The following is an 18,572-nucleotide window of genomic DNA, read 5'->3' as shown; positions in this document are numbered from 1 at the left end:
CCCTCCCCCGTTTTTCTAACATGCTCTTACGCGCATACACGCACATGTACAAACTCCCCCCCCCCCCTTTTCCATTTATCTCTCTTCCCTCTCTCTACCAAAATGGCTCCAGGCCCCTATCCCCTGTAACCTTTCCCCCTTTTCCCAAAACTGAGTCCAAAAATTGGTTGTCAGGTGTGAGAATATTTTTATTTTTTTTTTGGCTCTAACATTTTCCCCTCTCTTCCTTTTTTCTCTCTCTCTCTCTCTCTCTCTCTCTCCGTGTAGGTGAACCACGTGTCAGCCATATTGAAAAGGTGTACGTGACGAAGGACGATGCCACTCCGGCGAAAGGTCCTAGGTCGTATCCCAAGACTAAGCCTCCGGGAAGCTATATAAAGGCCAGCAACCGAACGCTGGGGAGCAAACTCTCACCAACCAGTTCTTCGGAGATTCTTTTACTGGTAACTATTTTTTTTCTTATTTTGTGACTTCATATTGATCACGTGATGAATATCGCAACCAATGATCTTCTGTGATCAAAGTTTATTTCTTACGGATGATGATTCGGTTCATTTATTTAGTTTATTCAAATGTGTATTAAGTTTTTTTTTGTTTTTTTTTCGAAAAAAAATTTTATTTCTGTGTCAAAAGAAAGGCAACAGCTAGATGATGCTAACAAAATTGCGTCATAATCAAAATTTTGTATTTATTAACATGATATTTCATTTATTAACAATACAGACTATATTTGAACCTGTGTCACTAAATGTGAATAAAATTTAAGTATTGATAAGAAACAAAACTGTAACAAACTAACAGCACATACAAAAAAAAAAATTGAGATCTAGATCTATTTAGATTTTCTTAATACAGAAGAATATTACGCTTTGAAGAGTTGATCGTTTGCCAATTCGGATTGCCTACACTGCAATACATGTAGGCCTAATTTGATAGCATATATTATGATAATTTAAGCTGTACTTCTCGATAATTGCGTGATTCCTTATGCGTGCAAATTATTCTCACGTTCAATCAATGACTTTTAGCTGCTCCGCTGACAGCGGGCATTTAGAGGTCAATCCGCTGTTCAGATAAAGAAACAATTTAGTTTTACCTATTCTGTTTTAATAAAAATCTAGATCTTGAATAATTCAATAACAATTTACTTGGTAAACTATTTACGCAAGAAACACAGATTTGATTTCAACTAAACAATCCGGTGACCCAAGTTGATTGAAAAGTAGAAGCATAGACGACTGAATGTTGAAACTCGATAAATGACAAGCCTATCACTTATCTCACCCAATGAGGACATTTGAAAACAACCCAATAGGTTACAATTAAAACGAAATAAAATTGAGCTTTTATAACAACAACAAAAATATGTTATGTGTATTTTGATAAAAAGAGTGTTTAAAACAAGTTAGAGAAGTCAAATTTTGTGTATGTTACCAATTACTCAATTCAATAAACTATCTCTCAGAGACTCGCATTAATCAACTGCAAATGTAAAGAGCTTTGAACCGTTCACTTCATAACATACATTAGTCAATTATTTAACGTTATTTTTATTTTCCAATGTCACCCTTCAACAAGAGGCTGTTACTTTTGTGGATGCCCCTTTACCTAATTAAAGACTTTAATGACCTTGATTTAATTAATGCTAGAATAATGACATACAAGAGTGCTTTGATATTTAATCGCATTTCATATAAAGTCTGCATATTTTAAAAGTGGCGCCCACTCCGCCTTTCACCGCTTTTAGGGTAAGGCAATTTTTTTTTTTAAACTGCAGAAAAATCTGGTCCTAACAACATAAAAAACAATATGCAACCAAAACTACAAAATAATTAAATCGAAAACGGGTATTAGTTTTTAAAAAAATAAAAATAATTAACAGATGAAACATCGAGAAAGAAATAAACTTCGTGAATATGTAAAGGGATAGTATTTGGTGCCGTGTGACTACAGCTAAATTAACAGAAAAGCAATTATTAAAACAGAATGCTACTCAAATGTGGTTTAAGCCTTAAGGAATAAGATTATCTGACCTGATGATGTAATAATCCACCTGGCTAAGCAGGCCACATTAGATCCATGCCAAACAGGTAATCTTTTCCCTGTCATGGTTGATGTCACTAGTCTAGAGTTCAACTCCAGGTGTCACAGTGACATGAAGGTTAACACTATGTGATAGATAGATCTAATCCTTGACCTTGCTTGGGAGAAGCAGACGTGAATTAACATGACGACTTAATTCTGCACATTTATATTAAAACGAAATAAAACTGTGACTAGAGGCGATTTTAAAAAAAAATGTGCTCTATCTAGATCTAGATGTAGGTACGTATTCACTAACAATGTCTGCTCGTGATAACCTACAATTAAAAAACACGCCAGGTTGTTGCAGATAAACAAAAATAGTTTAAGGTTCAAATAACGTGACCTGGTTCATGCTTTCGGTCACTAATAGTATTTGTATTTCTATAAAACTTTGTTAAAATATATTTGATGTTTTTTTTTCTTGTTCATATTATATATTATACATAAAATTATAACCTTATATCGCTGAGTCCTAGTTTTTGATATAATTAATAGTTTCTCTCCCTTGGGCCACATATTCAGTCACTGCCCCTGCGGTCTGGAAGAAAATTTCAGTATTGTTTTTATTCCAGGATAAAACATTTTTTAGTAGAAGACTTGTGTTGTTTTTCAGGCTTCGAAGACTAAGCATAGTTAACATCTGTATTGACCTCACAATATTACCCCCGTGGTTTCTCTCCACTGGAAACTCTATTAGACTAAAACTCAGACAATCAGACTTGGTTATTTATATTAGTAACCATTCGTTATGGATAAAGAAATATATCATCTTAAGTAAAAATAAATAAGCATTTTATAAAATCACTTTGTTGAACTAAATCTACATGTTGGAAGTGACATACCGAAGGTGCAGGGGCCCTGAGCAGAACCGTCTCCTTATTGTGTACGTAATGTTCAAATTTGCATTAGAACAGTCACCAGCAAGCGATAGAAAACTTAAATCTAATGTAAACTCTGGAAATATATTGTTTCGACCTCATTTTGACCTTCTGGTGGCCGTGGCGGTTGCCCGGTTCGCCCTACTCTTCGTTACGTCACTGCATGAAGGTCTATTCATTTGCCGTTGTTTAATGTTTATCTGATTGACGCCATTTTTATTTTTATATAATAAGATTTATATTATATTTATATTTCAAAAGGTTTTTACAATTGGTTTGAATGTAGATTCTAAATATCTTCTCTCTCAACTTGTAGTATTGTAACCTTTTCCTTGAATGTGACTCTTGACTTTTAGTATTTCAATTAGACTTTGAGTAAAGATTATTGTTTTAAGAATATATAGAACTTGTTGCTTTAACCTTAACCCTAACCCCTGGTAAACCAAAAAATTGGAAGGTGGTGGAATCTACTTTTTCTAAGTAATGAAATATATTTTTTTGAAGATCTCACTTGAAAAACAATCAGCTAAAAAACAAAACAAAAATGTGTTTTTGTTTGTTTGTTTGTTTGTTCTAAGAACAAGAGTGAAGCCAATTCAAATTGAGGCCATGCCTATGTACTTGACTTATGTTAATGTCTGAGTCTCTGTTTGGGCAGATGAGGATATTTTTAGAAAGGAAAAAAAATAAATAAAGGGAGAGAATCGTAGTGGGAGAGGGGGGGGGAAGAGAGACAGACCCAGACGTTTAAAAGGAGAGATGAAAAAGGGCGGCATCGTTGTGTAAACATAGGGACATAGTTGGCCGGTCGTGCAATATTTGCACAATTCGGTCTAAGGCTTAAACTGCGCAACTTCCGGTCTGCATCTTTATTTTAAAGTTTGTCTGTGAAAGGTTAAAGGAATAATGGTGTTCAACAGAAAGTAGGGCGTTTTACTCGGCTTTTTTTTTCCTCTTTCCGTTCTCGAATTTCAAACTTCCCATCCCTTCCTGAACTAAGCATTATGGGTTGCTAGGAACATAAAGACTTGTTACTTCCCTTCGTTGAAACTTCCTAGTCAAAATGTATTACTTCCCTTAGCTGCACGTTAATAACAAAAAATTACTACTTCATTTAGCTGCAAAGTACTAATAAGGATTTATTATTTTCATTAGTTGCAAATTTCTTATCTTAACTTATTACTTTCCTTAAATACAATTTTCTACATTCAAAGTGATTACTTCCCTTAGTTACTATTTATGCATTGAAAGTTATTATTTCCCTTAGTTACAATTTATGCATTGAAAGTTAGTTTTTCCCTTTACAATTTATGCATTGAAAGTTATTATTTCCCTTAGTTACAATTTATGCATTGAAAGTTATTATTTCCCTTAGTTACAATTAATGCATTGAAAGTTATTATTTCCCTTAGTTACAATTTATTTCCCCCATTTGCGAGTTACTTATGAAAAGTTTTCCTTTGTTGCAAGTTACTTATCGAAGCTAATCTCTTCCCTTAATTGTATGTTACACATTTAAAAATATATTACTTCCTGTGTCTTCTTGTCGCTTCACTGCAATGGCTCCATTATAAAAAAAAAAAAAAACTTAACTTGAAAATAGTTTGATTTTGTAGTTAATCTTTTCTTTTTTGACGTATTAGTCAGTTCATTAAAGATTTATTTTTTAAAAAAAAAGCCTCTTCTGAACGTCAAATGTTCATTTTATTCAGGAATGAACATCTAAAATAAAGTTTCAGTACCACCCCCAGCCCACAGGGACAGACAAAAACGACCAGGAACCAGTACCACCCGCCAGTTTAATCTATAAAACACGCACACATGTTTAGGAGGGACAAAGATGGTCATAGAAATGTAGTCTATATTTAAATACATGCCTTTTAAAATAAAGTGTGTGGGGGGGGGGGAGAGGATACCCAGTGGGGGGATCCTAATCGCAGCCTTAGATCTGATTCAGATTAGAGCATGTGAGGTAAGCCTTACATTTCTGAGACCACTGCTGAGACCGCTGCTACAAAATAAAAGATGTAGTCATGTGGAATCGTGTGAATACATTAATGTCAAGACTTGTCTAAATAGTTTCTCTTTTCTTGTTTTCATCTACAGTCACACAACCAGCCCAACTGAAAATGTCTCTCTCTGATGCGTAAGTCTATTTTTTTTTTAAATATATTTTTACTTCCAGACTGACTTTTAAGTCATCAGTAATGTTTTACCTTAGAAAATAGGCCTTGGATGGCTGCCTGGTCGTGCGGTTTGCGCGCTGGACTGTCGTTTGGATTTATCGATGGTGCCGGGTTCAAACCTGCCCGCTCCCATCCCCCGTCGTCCTGCGGGAGATTTGGACTAGGAAGTATATTATTTCCTACTCTGAAGGGACATCCGAAACATGTAAAACAAACACATTTTGTTAAAACACTACAATAGAAAGATATGCTTTCAAAGGGACGGCATTCCGCATTTTAAAATCTTTATTAAAGACACAGCGAGTGTTAACGTCCTTGGTTGAAAATACCTTTTATAAAATATATCTACCGAGTTCGCTGGGGAAGTTTCGAGGTATTTAAAGCAGTGTTTCCCACACTTTTTCCGTAACGGGACACTTCGCAATTTCCGAGTATTAAGTGGAACACTATTTCTTAGAGAGATTATTTCACATGGTAGCCTACTAATTAATTATTCCATAGTTCGTTAAACACCTATTCTGGCCTCGCAGAATACTAGGGTTCCGGGTAAAACAGTTTGGGAAACACTGATCTAAAGTATACGATCTATTGCCAAGTAGAGATACGTTCTTTCAAAGCGTAATATTGATTTTGCTTCATCATACAGACATAACTAAGTTATTATCTCATAGTGACATTAGAGAATAGAATGGGTGGCCTGAATCAGCCAAGAAAGCCAACGCTTTAGCAGAGTTCAGGTCATTGATTAACATGCATGGCTAGATTGACACATGAAATGCGTAGGACGTAATTATGTTCTTTTTTGAAGTAACGTCTGTAATCCATAAGATAAGATAAGATGAGATAAGATCAGATAAGATAAGATAAGATAAAAACGTAATTATGGAATAAGAAAACTTCAAGCGTCATTTCAGTATTCGTTTTCGTTGCTAATGACGCATATGGAACAAAATAATATTTAAAATTACTTTCATTGATATTGACGATAATAATCAAAAATAGTAATCTACTATAGTTACTATAGCCACTCTATATTAAGCAAAAATATCAATCAATTATCAAGTCATTCATCTTCTGTAACAGTGACAAGAAAGCTCTTGATGCCTCATGGAAGAAACTGACAGCCGGTGCTGATGGCAAAAAGAACGCTGGAATCAACCTGGTTCTGTGGTGAGTACGTGGCTTGGTTCAAAACTCACAGGCGGGGGATATCGTTATGTAAATGTATGAAGAACTTGTCACTAGTGAAGGGTGACAACGCTCAAGGGCCGGGTGGGATAGTAACAGGAGTCAGTTACATTGTTCTTGTTCAAACATCCAGTTAGACTGATGAAAATCCAACCATAAATAAATATCCAACATAATGAAAGGATAAGATGTGAATATATTAGAAAATATCTTTAAATTTGAAACAAGTAACAAAAGAAGTTATTTTTTTTTCAAGACAAATCCTCCTTTAAAAAGCTGATCACTCTTTTAAGAGAGATTACCTAGCTCTTGATAACTAATTAATGGTAGATTTAAGAAAATGGCAAACTTTTTTTTATCCGGCCCCGATTCCCCCCCCCTCCCACTCTTCTTTTTCGAAAACAAAAAATTCCTGGTTAAAACGAATGTATAAGATAAATCTACTTAGAGTAGATACAATTCTAAGGATAGGCCTAAAAGTTCACACCAATGTAGACCTCAAGACGGTGAGAAATATATATTCGCTTGTTTAACTCTTTGATGAATGCGGGAATGCTCAGTGGCGTATGAGTGTTCAGGATAGAGATTGTCTAGACTTCTAGCCCAAACCAGGTTCCAGGTTTCCGATGAAGAATTTGCAAACTGATAAGAGAAATTGTTTGTTTTAAAAAAAATTGCAAAAAGAAAAGATACATATATTGCAAAAAATGTCATTACATTAAAAAAGGGAAACAAGTATTATTTATTTTAGTGTACTGTATACATTGCATAATCCCCCTTTAGTGGACTTATAGTGTATTTTTGTATGTAAAAAGGCTTTTTGTCGAAACAAAGGGCTTAAATATTCTGAAAATCTTTTCACTATTATCACTTTGTCAGATATATACACTTAATGAAGTCATATTAATTATGTATTTACTTTTTTATATCAACAAAGAAATCTACATTTGAGTACTAACTATTACAATGACTGTATAATATCTTCAAAAGGATGTTCGCCAATGTTCCCAACATGCGCGCTCAGTTCTCCAAATTCAACGCCAACCAGTCCGACGACGCCCTGAAGGGAGACGCTGAATTCATCAAGCAGGTCAACGTCATCGTTGCCGCCCTTGACGGCCTCTTGCAATCCGTCAACAACCCAGGCCAGCTCCAGGCCAACTTGGACAAGCTCGCCAAGTCTCACGTCAACCTGAAAATCGGACTCGAGTTCTTCGGAGTAAGTATACATGAAGACCTGAGTTTGACCACTAAGTTTCGTTTAACAGAGCAGAACTGACAGACTTTTAAAATTAGATATTAAGCTTTAGGGTCATTTACGGGTGTGTGGTGGCTGACTGGTAAAGCGATTGGCTTCCTGAACTGAGTGATCGAGGGTTTGAATCACGTTGAAGATTGGGATTTTTCATTTTGAGATTTTTTAAAGCGTACCTGAGTCCACCCAACTTTTTGGGTACTTGACATTAGTTGGGGTGTGACAGGTGGGGAAATGTGACGTGTGTTTGGCACGTTTTATGTCTAGGGGATGATTATTTTTAATGCTATCACACCCCACTTATCAGCATATGAATCGGGAGCAGACACGCAACGAGACAAAGCAATGAAAGATAGATACAAAAGTTAAAATAAAGGATATTTATTTACATAAATATACATATAATAATAAAAGGGGGAGGGTTTGCACCTATCTCTAGTATATCCTATGTTTAATCATCACTCTTGCACATAATAAGAGAGTATGTCACTTTGTCCTCTGACTTAGCTGGTATTCCTGTTGATGTCGCAGCTGGCTGTGTCCTGGCTTGAGGTTCTGCAGCTGGAGGTGGCGCTCTAGCGGATAGAGGGACGCCGGCGATATAGTTCTTGTGGAGTCTCAATCCCCAAAATCTAATATCTGTAGTGGGCACAGTAGGGCGGGTGGCCGGCTACCGTGGGCACAAGGTTACTGCGGGCAGAGCTGATCTGCCGTGGGCAGCGTAGTTGACAGGATATGTCCAGTGAGTTGCCGAGGGTTGGCGTAGCTATGACGTCTCGCACAGATCTGACTCTATAGGGACGTCGCGCCTAATAGCTTGACAGGTGGGCTGTCGAATAGGCGGGCAATGCCGATAGCGCCAAGTAGTAGAGTTGAGTAGTGTCGTGTAGACACTGAACCGCAACAGCAAATAAATAGGCAGGTCTCAGTAGGACAGTGCAGTGCTGGATAGCACTCAGCACATAAATAGGCAAGTGCAGCGCTGAATAGCACTAAGCACAACTGCAGGTAAATAGATCGTTGATCCAATAACTAGGCAATAGGTGATTCTTGATAGCCACTACAGTGCTGAATAGCACTAAGCATCTAAATAGGCAGACACCTGAGGGAGGCACCAGGTATTCCTCTAGGAGAAAGAATAAGTGATATAGTCCAGACTCGATAGCTCGTATGAGAATGAAAGAGAGGGTGATTTGAGTTGGTTTACTATATATATATGCCTGAAAAGTGTGGGCGGACACCGGAAATGTCCTAGGCTAAGAATTATCTTACACGTGGGTGAAGTAGACTTGAGCCGCACCTTGGTGTATCACGCGGTATGTTGACCAGGGTAATCTCTTAGATCAAAGAGAGACGTGAGAGAAGGGGGGGGGGAAGGATTAGCTTGTATTCAAACCAAGGTGGCGTCAACCGCGGCTGTCAGACATCCTGTCGATAAGATCAAGGTCTGAGCGTATCTTTGCCCCGGTCAAGGGAAGATAAATGAAAGGACTGGCCTAACTTTCTCCAAGGTGGTGGACTAAGTCTAGCCTGGTAGAGAGGAAAAGGTGTGGCGGGTGAATGATTTAGGGGTAGGATGGAGAAATAATTAAAATAAAATAAATAAATAAGGAAAAATAATAATTAATGCTGTGATAATTTAGAGTGACTCTGACAGCGAGTTTTTGACTTGTCACATACGCCGCCGCCAAGATGGATCTATCGCAGAAAGATCCATAAAGTGCGAGCAGACTGATGTCACTCTAACTTTAAGATCAGTTGTTATCACAGCATTAGAAAAAAAAATCTGGAAAAATAAAGGGGTAGCCATGCCAGGAGGAGGGTCTGTCCAAGTCTGTCCGTGGTCTACTTCACGTCCCTGTGTATGTAGTCACCTGAGTGAAACATATGGGGTTGCTTGGGAGAGTAGATTGGGCGATTGGGTGAGTAATCATTCCTTCCTGGGGCGGATTGGGGAGTGTGATTGGGGCTTAGTCGGGGTGCCCAAGGCGCGTGTGCTCGTTGGGGCTTACCTCCGAAGCCGCCGTGAGGCGCTTCTTCACGAGAGTAAGTAGTCAGCTTACCTCGGTATCGTCTGACACGATCAATGTCAGGGAAGAGTGGCCTGATAAAAAATGTGGAGTTCTGCCTGAGAACGTCCCCACGAGTGCAATAATGTGGCTTACATCGTGGCTTCCTGACATGGTCAATGCCAGGGGAAGGTCGATATTGAATGGTGGCTGAGGAGCCATGGTGAGAAGTGTTTTCACAAGCGCGAGGGTTCGGCTTACCTCGTGACTTCATGACACTATCAATGCCAGGGGAAGGTTGACTTGGAATGGTGGCTGAGGAGCCATAGCGAGAAGTGTTTTCACGAGCGCGAGGGGTCGGCTTACCTCGTGACTTCCTGACACTATCAATGCCAGGGAGAGGTTGATTCGGAGTAGTGGCTGATGAGCCATGGAGAGGAGTGAGTCCACGAGAGCAAGGGTTAATCTTACCTCGGGGCATTCTGACACTGTCAATGTCAGAGGAATGTTGCATGATTTTGGCTGAGTAGCCTGTGTCAAGTAGACCCTCACGAGCGCGGGTAAACGACTTAACTCGTGACTTCCTAGCAACGTCAATGCCAGGGTGGAGTGGTCTGAGCTTTGCTGATGAGTCGGGACTAGGCGTATTAGTGTGGCGACCAGGGCTTCCAACCTGCTGGTTGCTGCCACGTTTCTGCTTCGTCGATCTACCGACGGGCAGAGAAAAGTATGGCTTGTTGACTTCTCCAAGAGGGACATATTTGGAGCCTAGAATGAAGTCATATACTGGCGTGTCCATGACGGCGGCGTCAATGGTGCCATGTACGTATCTGCACTCCACGTGTACCCTCGCGACAGGTAGAACCTGCGGAGGAGTGCCACGGTCTATGGACTGGATTGTCACTGTTCCACCAGTGAGATCCGATGGGTCAATCAGCTTCTTATTGATAACCGCGCCGAACGAACAGCCTGAGTCGTATAGGCCCAAAACTTCGACACCGTTAGCCAGAATGTTCTCTACTCCCGGAGGAGAAGAGATGGGGTGAGGTAGCACTGGTGGGAGTTCTGGTTGGCCGAGATCAATGGCACTGGGTTGAGGAACCACGGCCATCGTGGAGACGAAGTATGTGTCCTCCTCCGGTTGGTCAGAAGGATCGATCACGGAGGGTTGAGAGACTGGCGTCACCGTAGATAGGGTCCGTGGGGCCTGCTGCTGCCGTTGTGGAGTGGGTCTACTGTCACGCGCGCAATGACGTAAGTCACGCTGAGAGTAGTTGGGCTGGTTATAGCGAGACTGATGGTTGGGGCGGTTATTGTAGTTATGAGGGGCTGATTGCCGGCCTGGTGCCTGGTTGGGCTGCGGAGTTTTAGGAGGAAGGTTGGATTGAGCAGGAGAAGTTGGTTGGTCTGTTTGCTGGTCTGTCGCGGTTGCCTTGCCTTTTAAGTCCTTTCGGGCGTTCAAGTACCGGTCAGCGGCGGAAGCTATGTCAGCAGGTGCAGTTGCTTGTTGCTCCTTGACATAAACTCTGACCTCTGGGGACATGCACTCCAACAGTTGCTCAGAGAGGATGAGGCATGCTAGGCCATCAAAAGTCTCCGGCAACTGGCTGAGGGCGTGCCACCTGACAAGGTACTTGTCCAGCCTTTCGCAGAGGTTGCCGTAGGTCTCTCTGCGTTCGAGGCGGGAACTTCTGAACTTTTTGTGGTAGGCCTCGGCGGTCAGCTCAAACTGGACGAGTAGCGCCTGTTTGAGGGCTGTGTAGTCCTCTCGCTGGCCGGAGGGAAGTTTGGAGTAAACCTCGTAGGCTTTACCTCGGAGGCATTGGGATAGCCGGAAGCACCATTTCTCCTCTGGCAGACCGTAAAAGCGTGCTACTTCCTCAAAACGGACAAGATAAACTTCGATGTTCTCTGTCTTGTCGTCGAAGTGCTCCATTGGCATGTGGGGTAGACCGTTCAAAGAACTTTGAAAGGATGCTGGGCTAGCCGGGCGGGACTCGGAAGAAGCCTGGCGGGCGGCCTCGTTCTCTTTGTCCGCGGCTATCTTTTCTCTCGCCGTTATTTGTTGCTCTCTTTCTCGCTCGGTGACTTCTCTTTCTTTAGCAATAGCAATAGCTATTTCAGCTTCCTTTCTTTCTCTTTCTCTGGCAATTTCATTATCCTTTTCCTTCATTGCTAGCTCATGCTCCCTTGCTAATCTTCTTTCTTCCTTTTCGTCTTCCTTTCTTTTTTCTTCTTCTCTTTCAAACGCCTCAAATCGTGCTCTCACAAATTCTTTCCGTTCTGCCTCATCGTCAAATAAGGTGGCCGCAAAATCCTTCAATTCAGCCATTTTCTGCTTCATGTCAGAGTCCGCTTTCGAGCGTGTGCCGCTGGCCATAATGATGAGGGGTGGGAGATGAGAGGTACTAGGATGATGGAGGGGCAGATAGAAAGGATAATAGGATTGAGCTAGAATTAAAGAAAGTGGGTTAGCGAAAGTGAGTCGCTGGTTATAGGAAAGAGTGCAAAAGGAATGTGGTGTCTGCCTATGTTAATCACAAGTTCCTGCAATGAAATATTACAAATAAAATGCAATAATAGTATAAATAAAATATGACAGAAGTGACACTCTTGATAATGCGAAGTGATGATACTTATAAATATTTAAAGAAAAAAAATATTGATAGGAATTTTAGTTATTGCTGCCTGTTCGTGCCTGCTGTACTAATGGGTTAAATGCCGGACGGGCTCGCCAAAATGTGACAGGTGGGGAAATGTGACGTGTGTTTGGCACGTTTTATGTCTAGGGGATGATTATTTTTAATGCTATCACACCCCACTTATCAGCATATGAATCGGGAGCAGACACGCAACGAGACAAAGCAATGAAAGATAGATACAAAAGTTAAAATAAAGGATATTTATTTACATAAATATACATATAATAATAAAAGGGGGAGGGTTTGCACCTATCTCTAGTATATCCTATGTTTAATCATCACTCTTGCACATAATAAGAGAGTATGTCACTTTGTCCTCTGACTTAGCTGGTATTCCTGTTGATGTCGCAGCTGGCTGTGTCCTGGCTTGAGGTTCTGCAGCTGGAGGTGGCGCTCTAGCGGATAGAGGGACGCCGGCGATATAGTTCTTGTGGAGTCTCAATCCCCAAAATCTAATATCTGTAGTGGGCACAGTAGGGCGGGTGGCCGGCTACCGTGGGCACAAGGTTACTGCGGGCAGAGCTGATCTGCCGTGGGCAGCGTAGTTGACAGGATATGTCCAGTGAGTTGCCGAGGGTTGGCGTAGCTATGACGTCTCGCACAGATCTGACTCTATAGGGACGTCGCGCCTAATAGCTTGACAGGTGGGCTGTCGAATAGGCGGGCAATGCCGATAGCGCCAAGTAGTAGAGTTGAGTAGTGTCGTGTAGACACTGAACCGCAACAGCAAATAAATAGGCAGGTCTCAGTAGGACAGTGCAGTGCTGGATAGCACTCAGCACATAAATAGGCAAGTGCAGCGCTGAATAGCACTAAGCACAACTGCAGGTAAATAGATCGTTGATCCAATAACTAGGCAATAGGTGATTCTTGATAGCCACTACAGTGCTGAATAGCACTAAGCATCTAAATAGGCAGACACCTGAGGGAGGCACCAGGTATTCCTCTAGGAGAAAGAATAAGTGATATAGTCCAGACTCGATAGCTCGTATGAGAATGAAAGAGAGGGTGATTTGAGTTGGTTTACTATATATATATGCCTGAAAAGTGTGGGCGGACACCGGAAATGTCCTAGGCTAAGAATTATCTTACACGTGGGTGAAGTAGACTTGAGCCGCACCTTGGTGTATCACGCGGTATGTTGACCAGGGTAATCTCTTAGATCAAAGAGAGACGTGAGAGAAGGGGGGGGGGAAGGATTAGCTTGTATTCAAACCAAGGTGGCGTCAACCGCGGCTGTCAGACATCCTGTCGATAAGATCAAGGTCTGAGCGTATCTTTGCCCCGGTCAAGGGAAGATAAATGAAAGGACTGGCCTAACTTTCTCCAAGGTGGTGGACTAAGTCTAGCCTGGTAGAGAGGAAAAGGTGTGGCGGGTGAATGATTTAGGGGTAGGATGGAGAAATAATTAAAATAAAATAAATAAATAAGGAAAAATAATAATTAATGCTGTGATAATTTAGAGTGACTCTGACAGCGAGTTTTTGACTTGTCACATGGGGGAAAGTAAAATCGGTTGGTCGTTGTGCTGGCTACATGGCACCTTGTGGGTAATATGTGACCTTTACATCATCTGCTCCATAGATCGCTAACTCTGAAAAGGGAACTTGATTTTATTTACTTTTTCATTTACGGAAAACCAAAAAGTCATACCGCGTTTAATTGAACCCACAAAACGTTCAAGTCACTCGGCTGCCGTCTCACACTGCCTTACTTTTTAAAGACTTCTATCTTGAAGCCTCTTTCAATTGAGTGATCTCTCTCTCTCTCTCTCTCTCTCCCTAAAAAGTGCCGTTATTGTTGTTTCAGCCTCTGCAACAGAACATCCACAGCTTCATTGAAAGTGCTCTTGGAGTCGGTGCCGGAAGTGACGAACCCAAAGCCTGGGGAAACTTGATCGCTGCCTTCAACGAGACCCTCAAGAAGGCATAGACATGACCTATCTAATAATTGAACTCTTTAAGCAGGAAATACCATAAAAGTCATTATTCGCCCAAGGATCCTGTCCCAACTCCAAAATGATATTTTGCAATACGGTGAACCAAGAATTAGACCAAAAAAAAAATGTTGATTTTAATCTTCTGTTGATTACTGCTTTCAATACTTCCATATAGTTCTACCAATCAAAATTTGGAAAACAAAACAAAAAAAAATTGAATTAATTTATATTACATTTATATTTTAAATAAATATATACATTTACTAAAACAAAAAATCCATGATTGTTTTTAGCCTAAGATTTTTGTGAAAATGTAATGTGCCTTCATTCAATGTTGACTACTGTATGCTTATTGATAAGTGTATTATTGTTGTATTTATTGGAATTCATGCAATCAATGCAAATATTTGCTTCCAATTCAGAAGATCTGCGAAAACATTAAAGAGAAATGATATAACATTCTATTTGGTTACATATTTAGAAGCATTCAGATGTTTTATTTAACCCTTTAAACGCGTGTGGTAAATTAGCCTCTAAACATTAGAATTGTAATTCCATATTGTAAAAAAGCTCAGCACTTTAAGGGTTAAAATGTGATATCTGACTAATTAACATTCTAATAAAATGCCAACAAAAATACATTTAAAACACGGACAATGTATAACTCTTTTTTTTTTTAAGTTCTACGTTATCTTCCTCTTTATCTTGAGCGGCGCAAATAAAAAATGAATAGCAACAATTTCAAAAATAGGATTGGCTTTTTTTTTTAAATGTACGCCATCTTTACGACGTCTGCTTCCATTCTTTATTTAGCTGCGAGAGATAAGGGGAGACTAATGGTAGAAATAGAAATCGATGTAATTGTCTCTCTTTGTTAAGTACACTATGTGTTTTTGTAAACATACTTGGTTTCTTAGACCGTAGCTTTTGTTACTTAGCAAGAAAATGTTTCCTAGATTTGTCCTTTTTTGTGTCATTACTATATGTCATTGATCCATGTCATTTTCTGTCTCTTATAGGCTTTATAACTAAAAAATTCTAATAAAAAAATCGAAATAATAATTTTCTTGTTGATTATAATATGAATTGTAAAGTACATGTGCTGGTATGTTACGGATGCTTTATCACTATGGTAACAAGATGGTCACCATGTGGCTGCAAACAGCTGGTCCAAACTAAACTGTTGTAGAAGTGTTATTTAAGTAAGGCAGAAGTTGAATTAAACTATTTTAAACAAAAATGAACATAACAACGCCTATAACTTTCAACTTCAATGTAGAAGCATGCGAAAACACAAGATGCCTAGCAATTTAAACAAAATACAATTCCCCTCAAAATTAAATAAACACACGTCTCTCAGTCTCATACTTCAATCTTCAACCAAAAATCGTTGGCCTTTCTCGCCTATTTATAACTTAATGGTTTTACTCGTGATTACATCAGACTCTATGCAGCCAATCCGTACACGCAAACCTACTCGTACCAATCATCGTATCCTTTCGTAAAGTCAATCAATCGAGCCTCAGTGTTGTGAATTCTAAATTTAACAAGTTGTTAGGATTAAAAAAAAAAGAAACTTGCTTAAAAATTTATTACAAAAGAAATATTTTGGGCACGAACTTGTAAAGTTTAGAAGTTCCTCCAGAAATTAGAATTTTCTGTTGCTAGCCCAAGTCTCCTCCAAAACAGCGGGGCATAACTGCTGGCTGCCATGGTGGGTTCAAAAATCGTAACCAGGGAGCCACCCTTCAACTATAATCATTCTAAATATTAAACATGTACAACATAATGACCACTTTGCTAGAGAGGGGATTAAGACTATAGAAGATGGTATAGTTGTGTATTGTTTGTTTCAAATTTACTATCAAGCGTTGACCTATAAAGCACAATTTCTTTCCCCTGTTAGAGATACCAAACAAAATAATTAATTACCATTGGTTTATTTTTTAAATTGATTTTTTAAATATATTAATTTAATGGTCAATTACGTTGTATATACCCGCTGAGGTTCCTGAATTATGAATTTATCGTTACAAATATAGACTAGGAGCTTAAGGGACATCAATTAACGAAATTACTTGTTCTGATTTTCCTCTCAAAGAAAAATGTCCTCGAATGTTTGACCACATTTGAATACGAAATAGTTCAGGGTTTGATGATTTCAGTGATTTTAATTATGTATTACAGTAATTGTAAAGCTGCATTAGTTGCAATATATAGCAGTGAAGCCTAATGGTATAACCTACTGCCCAAGATGACCACATCATGTCCGTGACTCGGTGCTCGTTGAAGCCTCTGTCCACAATGCATAGTGAAGCCGCAGAGGCTTCGGTTGAATAATTTTTGTTTCCTGTGACACAGCCTTGACATTTGTGTAGGAAATGTTCATGTCATCCCTAAACTCTAACAAGTTGCGCCTTGTAATAGTAGAGCGTAGCATTCTTCAAATACATACTTTTATACAAAGCTTATATCAACTCACACTGTCTGTCTGTCTGTCTGTCTCGGTGAATTCTTTTACACGTTTTTTTTTTCGCCCCATTCTCGGATGAAGTCGAACTTTCGCACAAATATTCATTGTCGAAGATAATACAAAGACAATACAAAAAAATAAATAATTTGTTAATCAATTAGCGGTAATTAAATAATTGTTGTACAAACAAAAAGGAGAGATAACCTTGCAGTATTGAGAAATATGACAGTGACAGACTGATTCTTTCCCTTATAAAAGCTTTTTTTTTTTTTAATTTTTTTCAAGTATTTTTTTTAAATATTTGCTTGATTTCAAATTTGAGATAATAAATTAAAAATGTAGGTCTGAAGTGGATATAAGAGTTTACAATTTTTAAAGCTTTTTTTTTTATAAGTAGGCTGCTAGGTGTATGCGATAAAAATTAGCATAACGTAATCCTAAACAATCATGTTTCACACTTTCAATAGACTCAAATAAGAGTTGACAATAAACTAAGATAAGCTCAACTTTTAAATTGCTCCCGGTGACTTCATGTGTAAGGTAACTGAGGAAATGTGACATTATGAGGATAGATCGTAGTTTCACCAAGAGATTTGCTAACGTCACGTACACATAGATGTAAATACAAACGAGAGAAATCAACGAAAGGAGTTCAGTAAGATGAAGGATGTTTATTGACATAGACAAACAGCCGTTTCATGTCTAAGTTTGCATCAGGATTGCAGAGTCTGGGCTTTACCTCTACCACACACCTGATCACTTTCACCTTCATCCTCACCTTCACCTTTCTCTTCTCCTAACCTTTAGTCTGTTGAACCGTTAGGGCACCATTCATGATCATTTTCCATTCTTCTCTGTTTTTTTTTTGCTTGACTAAAATCTCCTTCAATGACAGGCCAGTCCATTCTTGGATGTCTCCACATCGCGTTCTCTGTCTGCCTCTTCGTTCTTTCCCAAGGTTCAGCTCCCTTCAGGACTGTCTTTGCAAGCCCTACATATGATAGAGTAAACTTATATGCATGGTCTTTGCCGTTACACTTCTGGGTTCACCAATTCTTCCCGTCAGTCTGCGATTTGAGCATCCACTCCGTACATCACTATTGACACATTTTCTCCATAACCACAGCAATAGACTCCTATCACAGTAACCAGACAGGACGAAGGCCGTTCTCTTGTGTCAGAAGAGCAGAATTCGCTGTTCTTTTTTTCTTGTCACTTGGGCGGAAGGAAGCGCCTGTCTCTCTAAAACAATGATGCCTTGTCCCAGTTTTTGTTAATAGGTTTGAATGAATATGTCGAGCAAACACAGTAGCGTACAAAAATGTATTAAAACAGTTGATAACTAACTCAATGGTTGGGAGAAGAATAAAAAGACACATTTGTATCTGCAGCTTGTGTAATTTTTGTGGGACCTCGAGTAATAGTGATCACTTATGATGATATGCTTATAAGATTTATATTTGACTCTTTACCTCGCTGAAGTCTAGTTTGGTTATTTTCTGGCTTTTTGAGTCTAAAATATTTGGATTGTTAGTGAAAAAAAGAGTGTGCATACTTCTGAGATTTAAAATCATAATCTAATAAAGTTCTCATAGAGACGCAAAGATATGGCCAAAACTCTTATTACATGTGCCAGGACGAATTCATTCAAGTGCTCCTTCTTCCCTATTGCCATTAAAGCATGGAACGGGTTGCCTGAATCAGCCATAAAAACCAATGAGTTTATAAGAGATTAAGCCACTAATTACCATACTAAGGCCTTGTCTTTGAGTCAAAAGATTAATGAGGAATGCAGTATTCCCCGTGGCTACGCAGTCCCAGCTGTGACCTACCTAATTAACATACATCACTAGATCA

General features: G+C 39.3%; 1 protein-coding gene across 1 annotated transcript; it reads left to right on the top strand.

The window, feature by feature from the left end:
* Positions 1-323: 323 nt before the first annotated feature.
* Positions 324-15,304, top strand: LOC106074788 (globin-like). Its single transcript, XM_056025782.1, has 5 exons — positions 324-443; positions 5,070-5,109; positions 6,233-6,319; positions 7,328-7,556; positions 14,113-15,304. The coding sequence occupies exons 2-5, from the start codon at positions 5,093-5,095 to the stop codon at positions 14,233-14,235; spliced, it is 456 nt and encodes a 151-aa protein (XP_055881757.1). The 5' UTR covers positions 324-443; positions 5,070-5,092; the 3' UTR covers positions 14,236-15,304.
* Positions 15,305-18,572: the final 3,268 nt, after the last annotated feature.

This window comes from Biomphalaria glabrata, chromosome 4 (genome assembly GCF_947242115.1).
Source record: "Biomphalaria glabrata chromosome 4, xgBioGlab47.1, whole genome shotgun sequence".
In the NCBI taxonomy this organism is placed as follows: domain Eukaryota; kingdom Metazoa; phylum Mollusca; class Gastropoda; family Planorbidae; genus Biomphalaria; species Biomphalaria glabrata.
Note: the sequence above shows the minus strand (reverse complement) of the source record. Positions and strands in the feature narration are given on the sequence as shown.